At 35.1% G+C, this 14,369-nt stretch overlaps 1 protein-coding gene across 1 annotated transcript in view; it reads right to left on the bottom strand.

The window, feature by feature from the left end:
• Positions 1 to 14,369, bottom strand: part of NIPBL (NIPBL cohesin loading factor) — a 147,214-nt gene that overhangs the window by 95,026 nt on the left and 37,819 nt on the right. Inside the window, exons 2-4 of the mRNA XM_066568764.1 lie at positions 4,359 to 4,502; positions 1,344 to 1,509; positions 78 to 208 (exon numbers count right to left, since the gene is read on the bottom strand). Coding sequence (XP_066424861.1) covers positions 78 to 208; positions 1,344 to 1,509; positions 4,359 to 4,422 — 361 coding nt within the window. The 5' untranslated portion in view covers positions 4,423 to 4,502. The remainder of the gene's footprint in view (positions 1 to 77; positions 209 to 1,343; positions 1,510 to 4,358; positions 4,503 to 14,369) is intronic.

Genomic DNA, 14,369 nt, shown 5'->3' with positions numbered 1-14,369 from the left:
ATATTTGTGGTTAGTATCAGTCCCCTAGATTTACAGAACAACATAAAATTAATCAATAGATAATCAAAAATCCTTACCGCTTTGTACCCCGTATCTGTTTTGCATGCTTTTCTCCCTGAAAACATTAGGATTCCTTGCCAGAATAGCCTGCAGCAAGACTGGTATATCTCCTTCTGGATCATCACTGCCAAGGTTATCTTTCAACTCTCTGGAATTGTGGAAGTAAGCAAATAAAGAGGCAAATGCATTTTCAAATTATAAGAAACTATGAGTCAAGTAAAAAAAAACAAAAACCAAAAAAACCAAAAAAAAAAACCAAAACCAAAATGAAAGAAGACAATTTACTGTTAAAATATAGGAAAAATCAAGTCTGCAAAGCACTGCTTCCTGTCTCTAGTTTTTTTCACCCTCTTCCTTAAGGAACGGCAGAAGAAATATTCCTGCAAGTCCTGCCAATTATTTTCTGTTACTAAGCTCTTACATATATGTGGCTGTCAGTTTAAGATTCTCATAAGAAGTTTCTTAGGCCCATTTTTATATTGTGGTCATCTCTACAAAAGAACACTTGGCATAACACCAAGAACATATTACTGTAGGAGTGAAAATAACATATGTATGAATGTATAACATTCAGGTTTCAACTGTGTAACATTCAGGTTTCAACCCAATGCTTTGAAAATCTTTTTATTTTGAAAAGGGGAAATTGGCATATCTTTGAGATCACAGGATTCCCTCTGAACCATAAAGAAATGCAATGGATTTTCTATAAATGCATCTGTGCACTCACTTCTATGCTTTGAGGACTTTAAAAAGCTACTTCCATTTTAACAAAACAGGTAAGGAAACGACAGTGTTGTCAACATAAAACAACTCAAGGGAAACCAGGGAGAAATAAAAAAATAACAAAAAGAGAACACATTAGCATACTTGATGGCTCAGTTGTTAAACTACTTAAGTTCAATACCTAATCAGAACTGACACCTAATCAGGTGTCAAAAATTTTCTTGGGTATGCAGTTTGTCTGTGTGCATTAGTGACTGATACTGAATGCAAATTAGTATTGCCCAATCAACACCATAGTCTGCACTCTAACCTACCAAGAAGGGAATAAGCCTTAGATCTGTAAAATAACTCCACAGTTAGGCGTAAGGGCTGAGGGACAATTATTAACATTGTCTGAACGAAACATTTGACTCTTATATTGCGGCCACTTACTAAGCAAGCCTAAGGAAAAACCTGCACATTCTAATTTTCATATTCTCACAAACATCCTTCTCAATCCAGCAAATTTTCATTTCAAAGAGTAAGGATGGTGATCTGATGTAGAAGTTCAAAATACATACATGTGATCTGTTGACACCTGATTGAGACTGTGGACGAGCTGTGAAACCAGATTTTCATCCCTACAAGCCAGAAGGCAGTTCACCTCTTCAGCTATCCGTCCATTGAAAAGCAGGCTTTTTGTTGTGGTAGCAGGTAAAGGTGATGGAAGAGGCAGCTGGTTCAAAACTGTTAGTAGAAAAGAGGAAGAACTTCAGAATTATTTCATGAGACACAAACACACAAATGTGGACACCCCCTTACTCTCTTACGAGATTAAGAAAGAAAACTCGACAACTAGATTTAAAACACAGGGAACACTTCTGAATTTTTTTAATTCTTAAATTCACAAAAAGAAACACACATCCCCACTCACATACCCATAACTGGACTATCTAAACACTCCAGAATATTAAGCTCTTTATTACGTTATAGCACCCCCTTACTCTCTTACGAGATTAAGAAAGAAAACTCGACAACTAGATTTAAAACACAGGGAACACTTCTGAATTTTTTTAATTCTTAAATTCACAAAAAGAAACACACATCCCCACTCACATACCCATAACTGGACTATCTAAACACTCCAGAATATTAAGCTCTTTATTACGTTATAGCACCCCCTTACTCTCTTACGAGATTAAGAAAGAAAACTCGACAACTAGATTTAAAACACAGGGAACACTTCTGAATTTTTTTAATTCTTAAATTCACAAAAAGAAACACACATCCCCACTCACATACCCATAACTGGACTATCTAAACACTCCAGAATATTAAGCTCTTTATTACGTTATAGCACCTTTCTCCTGGAGGCAAAAGCATGGATAAAAAAAAGGAAATGCAAAATTTTTGTAGTTACATGAAGTACTGTAAGGGCATTGAGGATTTCAGTTTTCTACTCTGATCTCAATATTTAATCAATGTAACCACGTTATTATAAAGTCTTTAAAGAAAAACCAAAAAAAACCCAACTCATCAGAAAAACCAAAAAACCCAACAATCAATTAAACACACTAATTAAATTCACAGTTTATTCTTTTCTTGTATTTATTCTTATGTAAACCATCTTCTCAAGACAGCCCTAGTATTGTTGGTTGGTGTGTTGATTGAAATGTCAATTCAGTCAGAAAAACTTAACGAGAAATCTTATGAAAAGATTTAGTGAAAACACTATTTCAATCAGATTATAAGCACATTTCAATTTCTTAGGGCATTTTTAGATCTTAAGACATAACAAGGAAGTGTACATATGAGAAGGTTTGACCAGATGATTGTAGAGTTACACAGACCAGAGGAGGTTAAGCCAGGAGAGGCCAAAAGGCTAGATAAAGAGTAAGGCCACCTCAGCTGGTTCAGAAAAACAAGCTGACTCTTGGTTTGGTAAGAGTCAGCTTGGCTGACTCTGAGCTTACTCTCAGCTGGTAACTGCAAGTTACCAGGCTGATCACATCCCTGAGATCAAGGTTTTAACTGAACCATTACAAACAATTTCAGAAAAAAACCCCAATCAAAGTGAAATATATTTTTTGATTCTTTTGTATTTTGAAATTGAAAAAGTGGGGTGATTCCAGCATTTTTACCCCTTATAATTGCTGCACTTAGGAATAAATTGCAATTCAAATAAAAGTTTGTAATATATTAATATCAATAGCTTTCATTACTTGCAGCAGATCACCTTGAATGTGCCTGAAACTTGGAAAAATTAGCAAAATCAGCAAAGCATATTGACTATGTTTTAGTGTCAATTTAGCTAGCCTACTCTACTGCCTTCAGGCATCATATCATCCATGTTCTCAGGGCAACTGGCCTTGTCCATTACAGTTCAGTTGTTAAAGGAACTCTTGCACCAGAATTTGATCAGTGATTTCCACCAGTTAAACAACCTTACCTGCAAACACTTAATTCTGGAAAACTGTCCATAGCCAGAAACCTACTATTTGCATCCTGATGGTCTGATATTAGACGGATACGGTCATACATAGATACACATTTAAATACATAACCTGCATCTTTCACTTCAATACTTCAGCATATACCAGAAGTACAGGAAGTGGGTTTTTCCTCCAAAACATCTGCCTTTTTTACTGTGAGCAATTGAATTCAAATGATGGATATATACTTCCAGTGTTTCTTGGAAAGCCTCCAATTTTCAACAGTGTAACAACAGAAGTGCTTAGAAGAAGCACCTAAGGTCACTGAGTCCAATTATCCTCAGACAGACAACTGAGCTACAAAATCTTTCTTACACTACATTAACAAGATGTCTTTCTGTCCCAGCTGCTCTTACTGCAATAGCTGTTCTAGGTCCTCACTATAGAATAATAAATCTCCTGTTAGTTTTCACTAGAAATTATTTTTTGGTCACATTATAATGATTTGGTTTTGTGTCAATATCAGCTTGTAAGGTAAATAGTTATTTTTCTTTCCTTGCATTTTTTCTTCCTGACGTACTTATAGTCAGCATACACACTTTACATGATCCCTTTGCAGGCTGAACAGCAAAGAAAAAAGACTCAAGTTCAGTTGCTTATTTTTATTCTAGCAGTCATTCTGTGCCCCTACTAACTAGCTCAAAATTAATGAACTAGTTTCAAAGTCTACTCAGTATATTCTACAACTCTCTTGATTAGTTGCACATCAGTTTAACCCCGTGTCTCTGTCTTTTTAGTGAAGATGATGGGATGCATGTTTTAGAAGTACTTTATCATTAATATATTTTTCTTTATTTGTATGGTACTCAGATATGTTACTAAATGATGCTGCAAACAAATAATGATTTCCTATATTTTGTTTCAGGTTTCCCTTAAGGGTTTTTTTAACCTGCATTTCACTTTATGTTTAAATATGCATGGGTGTTTTGGATAGACTTTTGCAATTAAAGAAATAACAAGGCTAACATATTTAATGACAATTTTAAACAGATTTAACTGTAAGAACTTTAAAAGTAAAAACTATTTTAGAATTTTGAAAATGCAGATATTTACCAAAGAGGTAGAAAAAAACATAGTAAAGATGAGAAAAAGAAGAGTACTTACGGTCCGTGAGACTAGCAATCCCTGCAAGAGTAGTGATGGGAACATGAGGCATATCCCCATTCATCCTGAAGTTCTGGGAGAGTAGTGCCTACACAGATATTTCAGTTCAGGTGCCAGCTATCATTACTTCCCATCTCCCAAGCACTAAACACAAAACAAAAAGAACAAAACCAAATAAAATCTCTCAGTTTACTTTTTAAAAATTTTACATTCATTAACATAAATGAAACAGACCATACTACCTTTAGCTGCATACTAAGTAAATTTTTTCAAGAGTGGGTAGAACAGTGCAGATTCTAAGTAACAAGTGGCATTAGCAAATTAAAGGGCAAGCTTTCTTCTGGTCTCAGAAGCAACCTCTTCATCAAAAAAAAGATGCAAGAGAAGGCAATCAAAAAAAAATCCTTCAGGTTATTCAACACTGACTGAAAAACTGGTAACAAAAGTTCTAACTGTTGTTAGTTCATGCTGAAGTGTAATCACACTTAATGCATAACTAGTTTAAGTAATTAGCTGTTACATTCACTTCCCAGTGTTGCAGAAGGAGGCATTTTCATAAAGAGACTAGTGAAACTAAAAGGAGTAATTTACAGATTCAAAAATAAAGAAGCAAACATATTGACAAATACAAAATCTAAGTACATTATAGAAGTAGTAGCTATTTCAAAATTGATTTGACAATATCTCTTCAATACATAACTCTGTATGGTCAAACTACTACCAGAAATTCTAATTACTCCTCTTGGGGAAAAAACAAAGTTTTGCCACCACTGAATTAGCTCATATCTTTCCTGTAAAACAGCACATTTTATATTCAAAAACAGAAAAAGGAATTAGTTCACTTGGATTTCACTAATTATAAAGATCCCAAACGCAAGGAAGCCCACACTGCTAAAAGAAACCCAAAAACTGCAGTTCCAAAACATCAAACATCACACACTATAATCCCCTAGTATATTGTGAAATTGGCATGATTTTTCTGAAGACATTAAAGGAATTTGATTTGTGGTTGCCTGTTGCAGACAGGCGTTTGTGTTGACAGGCTGGGAAATAGTAAAGAGTCCTTACATAAGCATTTCTCTTATCTACTGAAATGCTGAAATTTACTTACTTTACAAGCCTACATTTTTGAGAATTATATATAAAATACGTACAAACCACTAGGTCCTTATAGGTTTTGATAATTGCATATAAAATACATACGAATCAAGCGATCTTTATAATTTCCTTAGTAATGTTTCTTAGTAACATTCTTTCTTATGCCACACCAACATGGCAACGTATGGCAATATATAAAGCACCACTGCTTATGAATACATACAGACTCCAAGACAAGGAAAAGAAATGTTACAAGGCTTTTTGTGCTCAAAGTTTTCATCAGCCAGTGAAACTACCTTTTCAAATTTTCCCTAACGGCATGTTCTTTGAAAACCTGAGGTTAAACAGAACTGACAGTGATGACTTCCTTTGCCACAGCTGCCACAGTCTCATTCTGACCTAAATTACTTTTTTAAAATTAAAAATACAGTACATTGCCAATACAGAAATATAGGCAGTAAGGAAAATGCTACAGACCGATACTCTGTGTGGATTGCTGTGCTTGGGTTTTTTTTTTTATTTCAGGAGAAAACTTCCATCAGAACAGTTTCAAGTACTACTCAATACCCAAGGGTTTTTTACCCTAAATGAATACAAATATATGCAGAATTTCAGTGGTTGCCTAGTTCCACAAATAAGCAATTCTTAAAAAGAAATTTTAAGAATCAAAGAAAATATGCTAAAAGAGTCTGATAATGAGTCTGCAGCAATAAACCCACAGGAGATAACACTTTTAAAATCCAAGTTTTCACTGAAAGCCTAGAAACTAAAGAACACCCTTCACACATAAATTGTATTTACTATAAAAATGTCATGTCTGATGACTTCTCCCGACTGAAACTGCATCAAAGGAAAGGCCACGTCACTAGCCAGTATTATTGGAAATTTTTATGTAGCACAGAAACAATAAAATATAAGAAAAAAAAGTCTATTCACTTTCACTTCCTCATCACATGAGGAAGCTGTTAACACAGAAACTCCTAATTCAAGTTCATTTCTAATACAAGTATTACTGCCATAATAAAGAAAATTACAGAGACGTTATACAGGAATAATTTCTCCAAAATCACACACTTAAAATTAGAAACCTTCTCCACAGATATATGGTAAGAACCTGAACCTGGCAAGTCCAGACCTCAGAGTGGAGCAAGTGCAGTGAGCAGGGGAAAAGTAAACTTTCTTTGTAAGAGAAGAGTAAAAGGGGTTGGTTTGTTTAACTAACAAAACAAAAGGTCAAGAGGGGATGTGGTTGCTCTCTCTAAGGCAGTCAAAGAAGGCTACAAAGGAAGAAAGCCACAGAGCAATGCTAACACAACAATAAATGGGCACATAAATGCAAGCATGAAGAAAACCAGAACAGAGTTTTTCATCATCAGAGCTGCCAATTTCTCCAACAGCCTTACATTAGTAGAGATAGCCAACACTACTACTCCAAAGATGGATTGTACAGATGTTACAGAAGGGACAGGATGTGGCTGCCTGCACCAGCTGGGGGCTAAGCATGGCAATTCAAGAACTCCATCTCTAACATTATGAAGTTTCTGTAAGCATGATGAAATGAATAAACAGATGAGAGTAAACAAAGAGAGAAAGAGAGACTGATGGGATTAAGTGATGGGATTAGTTCACAAAACAAACACAATATGAAGAAACCACATAGTCATATCTGGGTCCAAATACTAAATCTGTCATGTTGAGGGCAAAATTGCTGTTATAAAACTGGCAAACAAGGCGGGATTCAAATCCAGAAGCAGAGACCAAGAACCAGTAAAACTACACCTCAAATTTGATGCTACTGAGAACATAAGAAAACCCATTCATTTTAAGATTTTAAAATCTCAAGCAGTTAGGGGAATAAAGATTGACAGCTCAAGACAGTGTAAGTTGTTCCATACAGAACATCAGTACAGCATATAACAACAGCTTGACTATTAGACAAGTTTTGTTGGGGTTTTTCTCCCCTACCTCCATTCCCCAAATATAAAAAGAGTTAAAAGTACTATTGTAGCAGCTTACTATTAGTCAAGAAGAACAATAATTTTCAATATCTAAAAATTTTCCATTGCCAGGATTGTTCAGTAGTTGTTAAAAATAGTGTAATATTTTTACCCCTCAACTGAAAAAATGAAATATTAGCTGAATTAAGGAAATCAAAGATCTGCAGCAGAAGGCTTTTAACCAATGTAGTGTTGGTTAAACACTACAGCAGTTCAGAAAGAGAACAAGAAATCCATTCTATATAAATGTATGAGGTCCTGTATATTTAGTATATAGGTATTTATGCTCTTGTTTCTTTATAAGAAAGAATCGTTACCACAGAAGACATTTTTGGGAGGAAGGAACTGCAGTGCACAAAGGAAGCAACACAAAGAATCTCTCAGTGAAAGGAAAACTGTGAAATGGCAGCATATCTAAAGAATAATGCAGGATAAAGTTATCATGATAATATATACTAATATAGAAAAGCCAAGCCAACTTAGCAAGGAAAGTAGTACAAAAAAAGTTTAGGCTGTGGTTAATATGTACAAATTTAAAGTGTTACTTTTGTAAATTACCCTTTTCCCTTTTTTCAAATTTTTTTTAAACTATCGATATTACCCTTTACTGCAAAGGTAAAATTAAGGGAGGAAGAGCGGATGAAAGTAAGTTGGGAACAATTTAAGTACAGACATTGACATCCAGCAAAGAGAAACTACAAGCATAAAAAGAAAGAAAAGCAAACAACCCAAGCAAACAAACAAAAAAAAAAAAATACCCCGTAAAAATAAAATAAGAAATAGAAACAAAATGCAGTTGTATTTTTTCAGATATTGCAGCATTTAACTATCAATTAAATTATGAGAGGACTCTGACTATTGGTTATCATATAATAGTACAAGCTCTGCATTTATGAAACATTCCCCTTGGTTGAGAAACTGTCGTGTCTCTAACAAAAATACCAGGTTTTCCGCAGCTTTGCCGTGTGCATGCGTGAGAAGAGTAAAAAACAAAACAAAAGGAAAAATCTGTTTATGCAGTAATACAAAAAGGCTCAGCAGCAAAGCACAGATAAGTAACCAATCTCAGTACTGGGCAGTTTCCTATGTACATTTAAATGTTTCATTTCTCATTCTCCAGGGTATTCTTTAATTTATTATATCTTCAGATTTAAAACAATGTATTATATGTAAATGACCTGACATTTTCCAAGAAGTAAAAAGGTGGACTAAAATTAAATTTTCAAGAAAAGTTATGATATTAAATATCTATACTTTTCTTTTTAAAATACATTCTATTAAGTAAAGTACTTTAAATAGTCTTGTTTTATTTTGCTTAGATTATGAAACATTTATTTAGCATTAAAATACTTTAAAAAGCAGTTTCAGTTTCCTATATGTTGAATAACATCATAGAGCTATAACCACAGCATCATGATCTTGACTTTTTCTCATCTGCATAAGAAAATTAAACTAGTACAACTATGTATTAGCTAATTCATAACTTAGATGAAGAGTGGACATTTTCTTTTCTTTTATATCAGCAAACCTGAATCACAAATTTATGAATCATTGTCTCTCAGTCTTAAACTTCTACATTTTGCAATAAACTACTTTTCTTGTTTGTTATTACACAAATCTCTGTTATCTATCAGTCCATAAACTATCCTTAAAAAATTCTTAAAGAATGAGAATCACAAAGAGATTAAATTAATACCCTTTAGTTCTCATTCAGTTAAGATACTGTGACTGAGGTACATCAGACAGATTTATCCACAAGAGGGCAGATTTCTGGTTTCTATTCCAGAGCTACAGTTTTATACAGTGACACTAAGTTTCCAGAACTAAATACTTTCAAAAATACTTCATAAACGTACTAAAGAAGGAGATATAGTTGACAAAACATAATCTAATACCTAAGTATCTGGGGAAGGGCAAGCATACACATTTACAATATAAAGCATTTAAAGCTAATTCAATCTCAGAAAAAGTCAGCATTGGAAATGAACAGTGAACATTTATTAATCAGCTGCCCGACGCAGCTGTCTAAGGTTAAAATAGTAACACAAGAAAACATGAAACTACTGTATATTTATTTAAGTTGACAGCCAAAGAGGTGGTTGCAGCATGTGGGTGGAGGTAAAGGAAAAGGGAGGGTGCAAGCAGGGAAAAGTGTGTATGTGTGTGTCCTAGTGAAATCTGTATGTTTCATTCATAAAGTGATCAGACAGCAGAAACAGTGATGCAGACAAAACAAGTGAAAAATGAAGAAGTTTGAGATAAGGATTACCTAGTACAACTTCTAAACCAGTGTTAGCATAATGTGTTTTTCCTATAGTAGGTGCTCATATCAACACAAACTACAATCATGGTAAGAAAAAAACCCTTAGTGAAAAGTACTATACTATACAATTGTAAGTTGCTTACAAATATAAAGCAATCTTTAGGGAAAAAAATTAAAGCAGCTAGTTTCTTAATCTGCAATTACTACCACATTCCTTTGGGCTCTGCTGTTCTGATTTGATAGACAGTGACACTGATGTCTCTCCTGCCCATGCGATATCAGTGTCAGTGACACCACAATACACAAGAAGAGCAATCCCAGCACAAGCAGTGAAAGCACAGACACAATAAGATTGGTCTGTGGATTCAGCCAAAGACACCCCCTAATGCAGGAGCACACATATTTCTACCAGGGTAAGCATCAGTTGTGCTCTACACCTGTAAAAACTCTTCCTGGGGAAAGAAATAAAGGGAGTTGACACAATTGGACCATGCCCAAATTCAGACCAGGCCATTTGTAGAGAACAGATGCCTATAAGTAATGTGCAGCTTCCCGCATCTGTGGGACAGTGGGACTGAGCACAGCCATGGCAAGTTTGCTGACACTGAGCTGTGTGATGCAGTGCCAAGCTGGAGGGAAGGGGTCATCCACAAGGACCCGGACAGGCTTGACAAGTGGGACCATGCAAACCTTGTGAAGTGGAGCAGTCATGATACTAACCATCACTGAGAAACAAACATGAAGGGAAAACATCAACCTACTTCAGCAGCTCATACACTTATTTCTCATCTGCAGTATGTTTTCCACATGCAATTTTTACTCCAATGAAGAAAGCAAAGCTCTTTTGAGTAAGCACAGGCCTTGCACTTGCTCAGGCACATATCAGTGGCTGATATTAGATACAGTTCACTTTATTGGAAGAAAATAGCTAAGGGATGTATAGAAGAGCAAAAGCAAATCAAAGAGTTCATTTAAGTCAGCTCTGCCAAATGGAGAATATTTTAGGTTGCAATATCCATCTTCATTCATAAAATAGTTGTGACAGGTATTAGGGAGGAAGTAGCAGCTTGGTTTTTTCCAACTTTCTGGAATGTCTCATGTTAGCTGTTAGTAGTGCTGCCCTTTCCTAAACACTGACTTTTACTTGTATTTTAAAGACTTTTTGATCTCTTATTCGGCTGGAACTTAACCAGACTAAAAGCCTAGTGATTAAACACTGAACCAAAACCTACTTAATACAGTAGTCTCTTCCAATTTTTAATTTTGCATTTCTGCCCTTGAACTCTCTCAGATGCTTTGTAACCTTTACAAAACAAAACTGGTATGAAATTAATCTCTTGAGGCAGCTGCTGATTTTATACAAGTCTTCATGACACACAATTTTTGCCTCTTTTATGACTTTGAAAATAAATTAAAATCCCTCCAAACTTCTTCCATATACACTAAGAAAACAGATTCACCAGTATATAATTTCTTTAGTAATCCACAATAAACACAAACATAAAATTCTATATAAAGAGATTTAGTGAGCTGCATTTCAAAAACACACCAGTGCCTCCTCATACGATAATTAATATTGATTAGTGATACGTTGTTTGCCGTAATATTCATCTTGTTGCCTGTTTTTTAACTTTAACTTCTCCCACATACAAGAGAGATGCTACACAGCACTGAAGGGAGTTAAGACGCTTCTCTTCTGAATTGCTGTATTACTTGCCCTCATGCTCTAAACACAGTGAAGCAGTTCCTCCATGCAAAGACTCTCAACTAGCCCTCTGTAACATATCCAGTTTCCCTCTCTCATATCAAATCCACTCCCACACGTCTCAGCTGCTGGATGAAGAGAGACAGCACATGCTACAGCCTCTTTCTCAATGGGAACACAAGAATCTCCTCTATTCAACAACCAATTTTCACAAACTAAACTGTCTTGAGGCTTCCAGCCCTTCTAATAATAACTGAAATTTGCTGATGCTGATGCTTTCCAAAATTATTAGGCTGAGGAACTTGCAGATAAAGAGATGACTAATGATCAATAGGTAGAAAACTATTAAATTAAGTGGTGATTTTAGTGACTGTGCAGAAACACAAAGAGCTTTGGTTATACTGTCCTACTGTACACATTTGCACAATTATGGCAATGTAATTATTTTTGTCATTTTATAGCATTCCCTACTGAAAATTTGTTCTGTTTGGTTCATTTTCATGAGGTATTATATATTGTTTATGCAGCATACAGAATATATACTCTCCAAAGGAAAGTATGCTAACATCTAAGAGACAAAACCCCCTAATTAATCATTGGAATTAAACAGTTTAATTAAGATTACTAATCTTGCAAAAACATATTGCTTCAAAAGGTTGAACACAAGAGCAAAGGTAACTTGTTAAAAAACCCAACTGCAGTGTTAGTGTCTAATAAATACAGTAACTGCATAGGGACTTCAAGAGATTAAATTTTTCATATGTTTGATAGCTGATTTTAGTTAATGTTTGTAAAATTGAGAATTACATAAGCCTTTTGAACATACACCATCAACCTAGCAATGCTAAAACTGTAAAGCTCGATGATTTTGTAACTACAATTAGTGTCAGGATTCCCTGATGTTTTCCTTTATGGCATTTAAAAAATTATCTTCCTACCCTATTTAGTTCAATCCCTATTAACATTATAAACAAAGAAGTTACAAATAAGCCTGTGAAACTGTATCACTAGTCAGCCAAGATAGTCCTTTCTCCCAATTCCACACACACTCTGGTCAGCTAAACTTCTGAAGCACAATGAGCTCAAAAACAGCACAAATGAAAGAAAAACAGAAAACAAATGAAGAATAGCTGGGGAAGAAAAAAAATCAAACACATTTAAAAGGTTATTAATAAACCCTGAAGCATAGTGCATGCAACATCTAGATATATTGTGTTGGAAAAACTGCTAATGAACTAAGCTCAAATGAAGACCAGCTTACCATGAGCAATTTGGGCTAGACAGTAACAATCTGGCATCTCTCAGCAGCTAGGAAAAATATTGTTTTGGTGTTTGTTTTTGGTATTTGGTCCTTGTAGGTCTGGGGATGGGTTCACAGTGCTACCTATGAAAGTGCCCTACGTACTTCTGAACTTCTGTTGCTGCTGCTGGTTCTCCTACAGCTGCAGCAAAAACACAACAGAAGTTTGTTAAACTCACCAACTGTACTGAAAGGAGGGATATATTTAAAAAAAATTCCTCTGAAGTGGTGTCTCTTTGACCTTACTGACCATTTTCCACATCTTACTCTTGATAGCCTGCAGATACTACAAATTGAAACAAAAACTACACAGGAAATGCACCAAGTACTTAGCAAAGCTGCTCACAGCCTAAGGCAAGCTCATGCCTCCATCAAGGTTAAGCTTTGCAACTTCCAAAGTTTTCAAACTTCTGCCAGGGCATAAACATACATTCAATCAAGAACAATTAGATGAAATTATGTTGGTTATGGACAAAAAAATATTGGGGATTTTTAATGTGTGGCCTGTCCATTTTAAACATTCTCAGTTCACCTTCACTGCATCAATACAAAGAAACACAGAACAGCTGTCAACAGTGAAAACACACTTGTAGAAATCATAATTTAGAGCAAAACAAAAGGTAATTATTTATGTAGATAGGAATGCCATGACCCAGTTAGTACAAAACAAGTGCAGTGAAGCACACTACTCTGAAGAAAATCTCCATTTCATAGACATTCTCTAAAACATGCATCTGATTTTTTTTCTTTAACAAACTTAACTAACTGAATCCAGTTTGGAATTTTTCTTCATACCTGAGTAGAGCTCACTCAATACAACTTTACCTTACAGTAAAATAAAAACAACTGAATTTAAGCTACTAATTCTAAAAGAGAATATGAACTCAAACGTTTAATGTAGCTCAACTAAGCCACTTTAAAGTGGCTTCTCTTCATTTGCATTAAAAAATCGAAAGTACTGTCATGTAGACAAGGATTGAGCAATGCTTTTATTTCCAATTATTTGAACAAAGTCATACATTTTTAAGTAGTTCAGCTGAACACAAATAATACACCTACAAACTAGCTTCACATTTGTTTTTCCAAGAAACAAGAACAATTTTAAGTTACACATTGTGCATTTCCTATCAGAACTTCTGGTACAAATGTATCAATCATAATAAAAGTGCACAGAACATAGAAAACTGAAGATTAGGTGCAACATTTCAATATTGAACTAGTCAATCTAGTAGAGCTTACTTTCACCCTAAAGAGCAGAGCAGATCATAAACTGTGACACAAAGAGTTGAGAATTGAGGAGTGGTGAAAAAAATTTCACTTCATTTGCCAACTTTTTCGAAAAACAGAGAACATGGCCCATCTGTCATGGCTACCTCCTCATTTCCCAACAATTCCTCAAAGTACAAGGCTGGAAGAGACAAGGCCAAAGACCTTTCTGAACAGTCCATGAAATTAAAGAGCCAAACGAGTTCTCTTTTGCTGACCTTTTTCCCACATCAAAAATGGATGTTTTTAAATTTAAGGTCTTTGTACATGTGGTGGGTCTAGCACTGGCCAAACGCCAGTGGACCCACTAGAATATATTTACTCATTTCCTGCTGGGAGATAGGATTAGGAGGAAGGCAAAGCAGGTTCAAAACCTTAAAAG

This window comes from Molothrus aeneus, chromosome Z (genome assembly GCF_037042795.1).
Source record: "Molothrus aeneus isolate 106 chromosome Z, BPBGC_Maene_1.0, whole genome shotgun sequence".
Classification (NCBI taxonomy): Eukaryota; Metazoa; Chordata; class Aves; order Passeriformes; family Icteridae; genus Molothrus; species Molothrus aeneus.
This window is presented reverse-complemented; position numbering and strand designations above follow the sequence as displayed.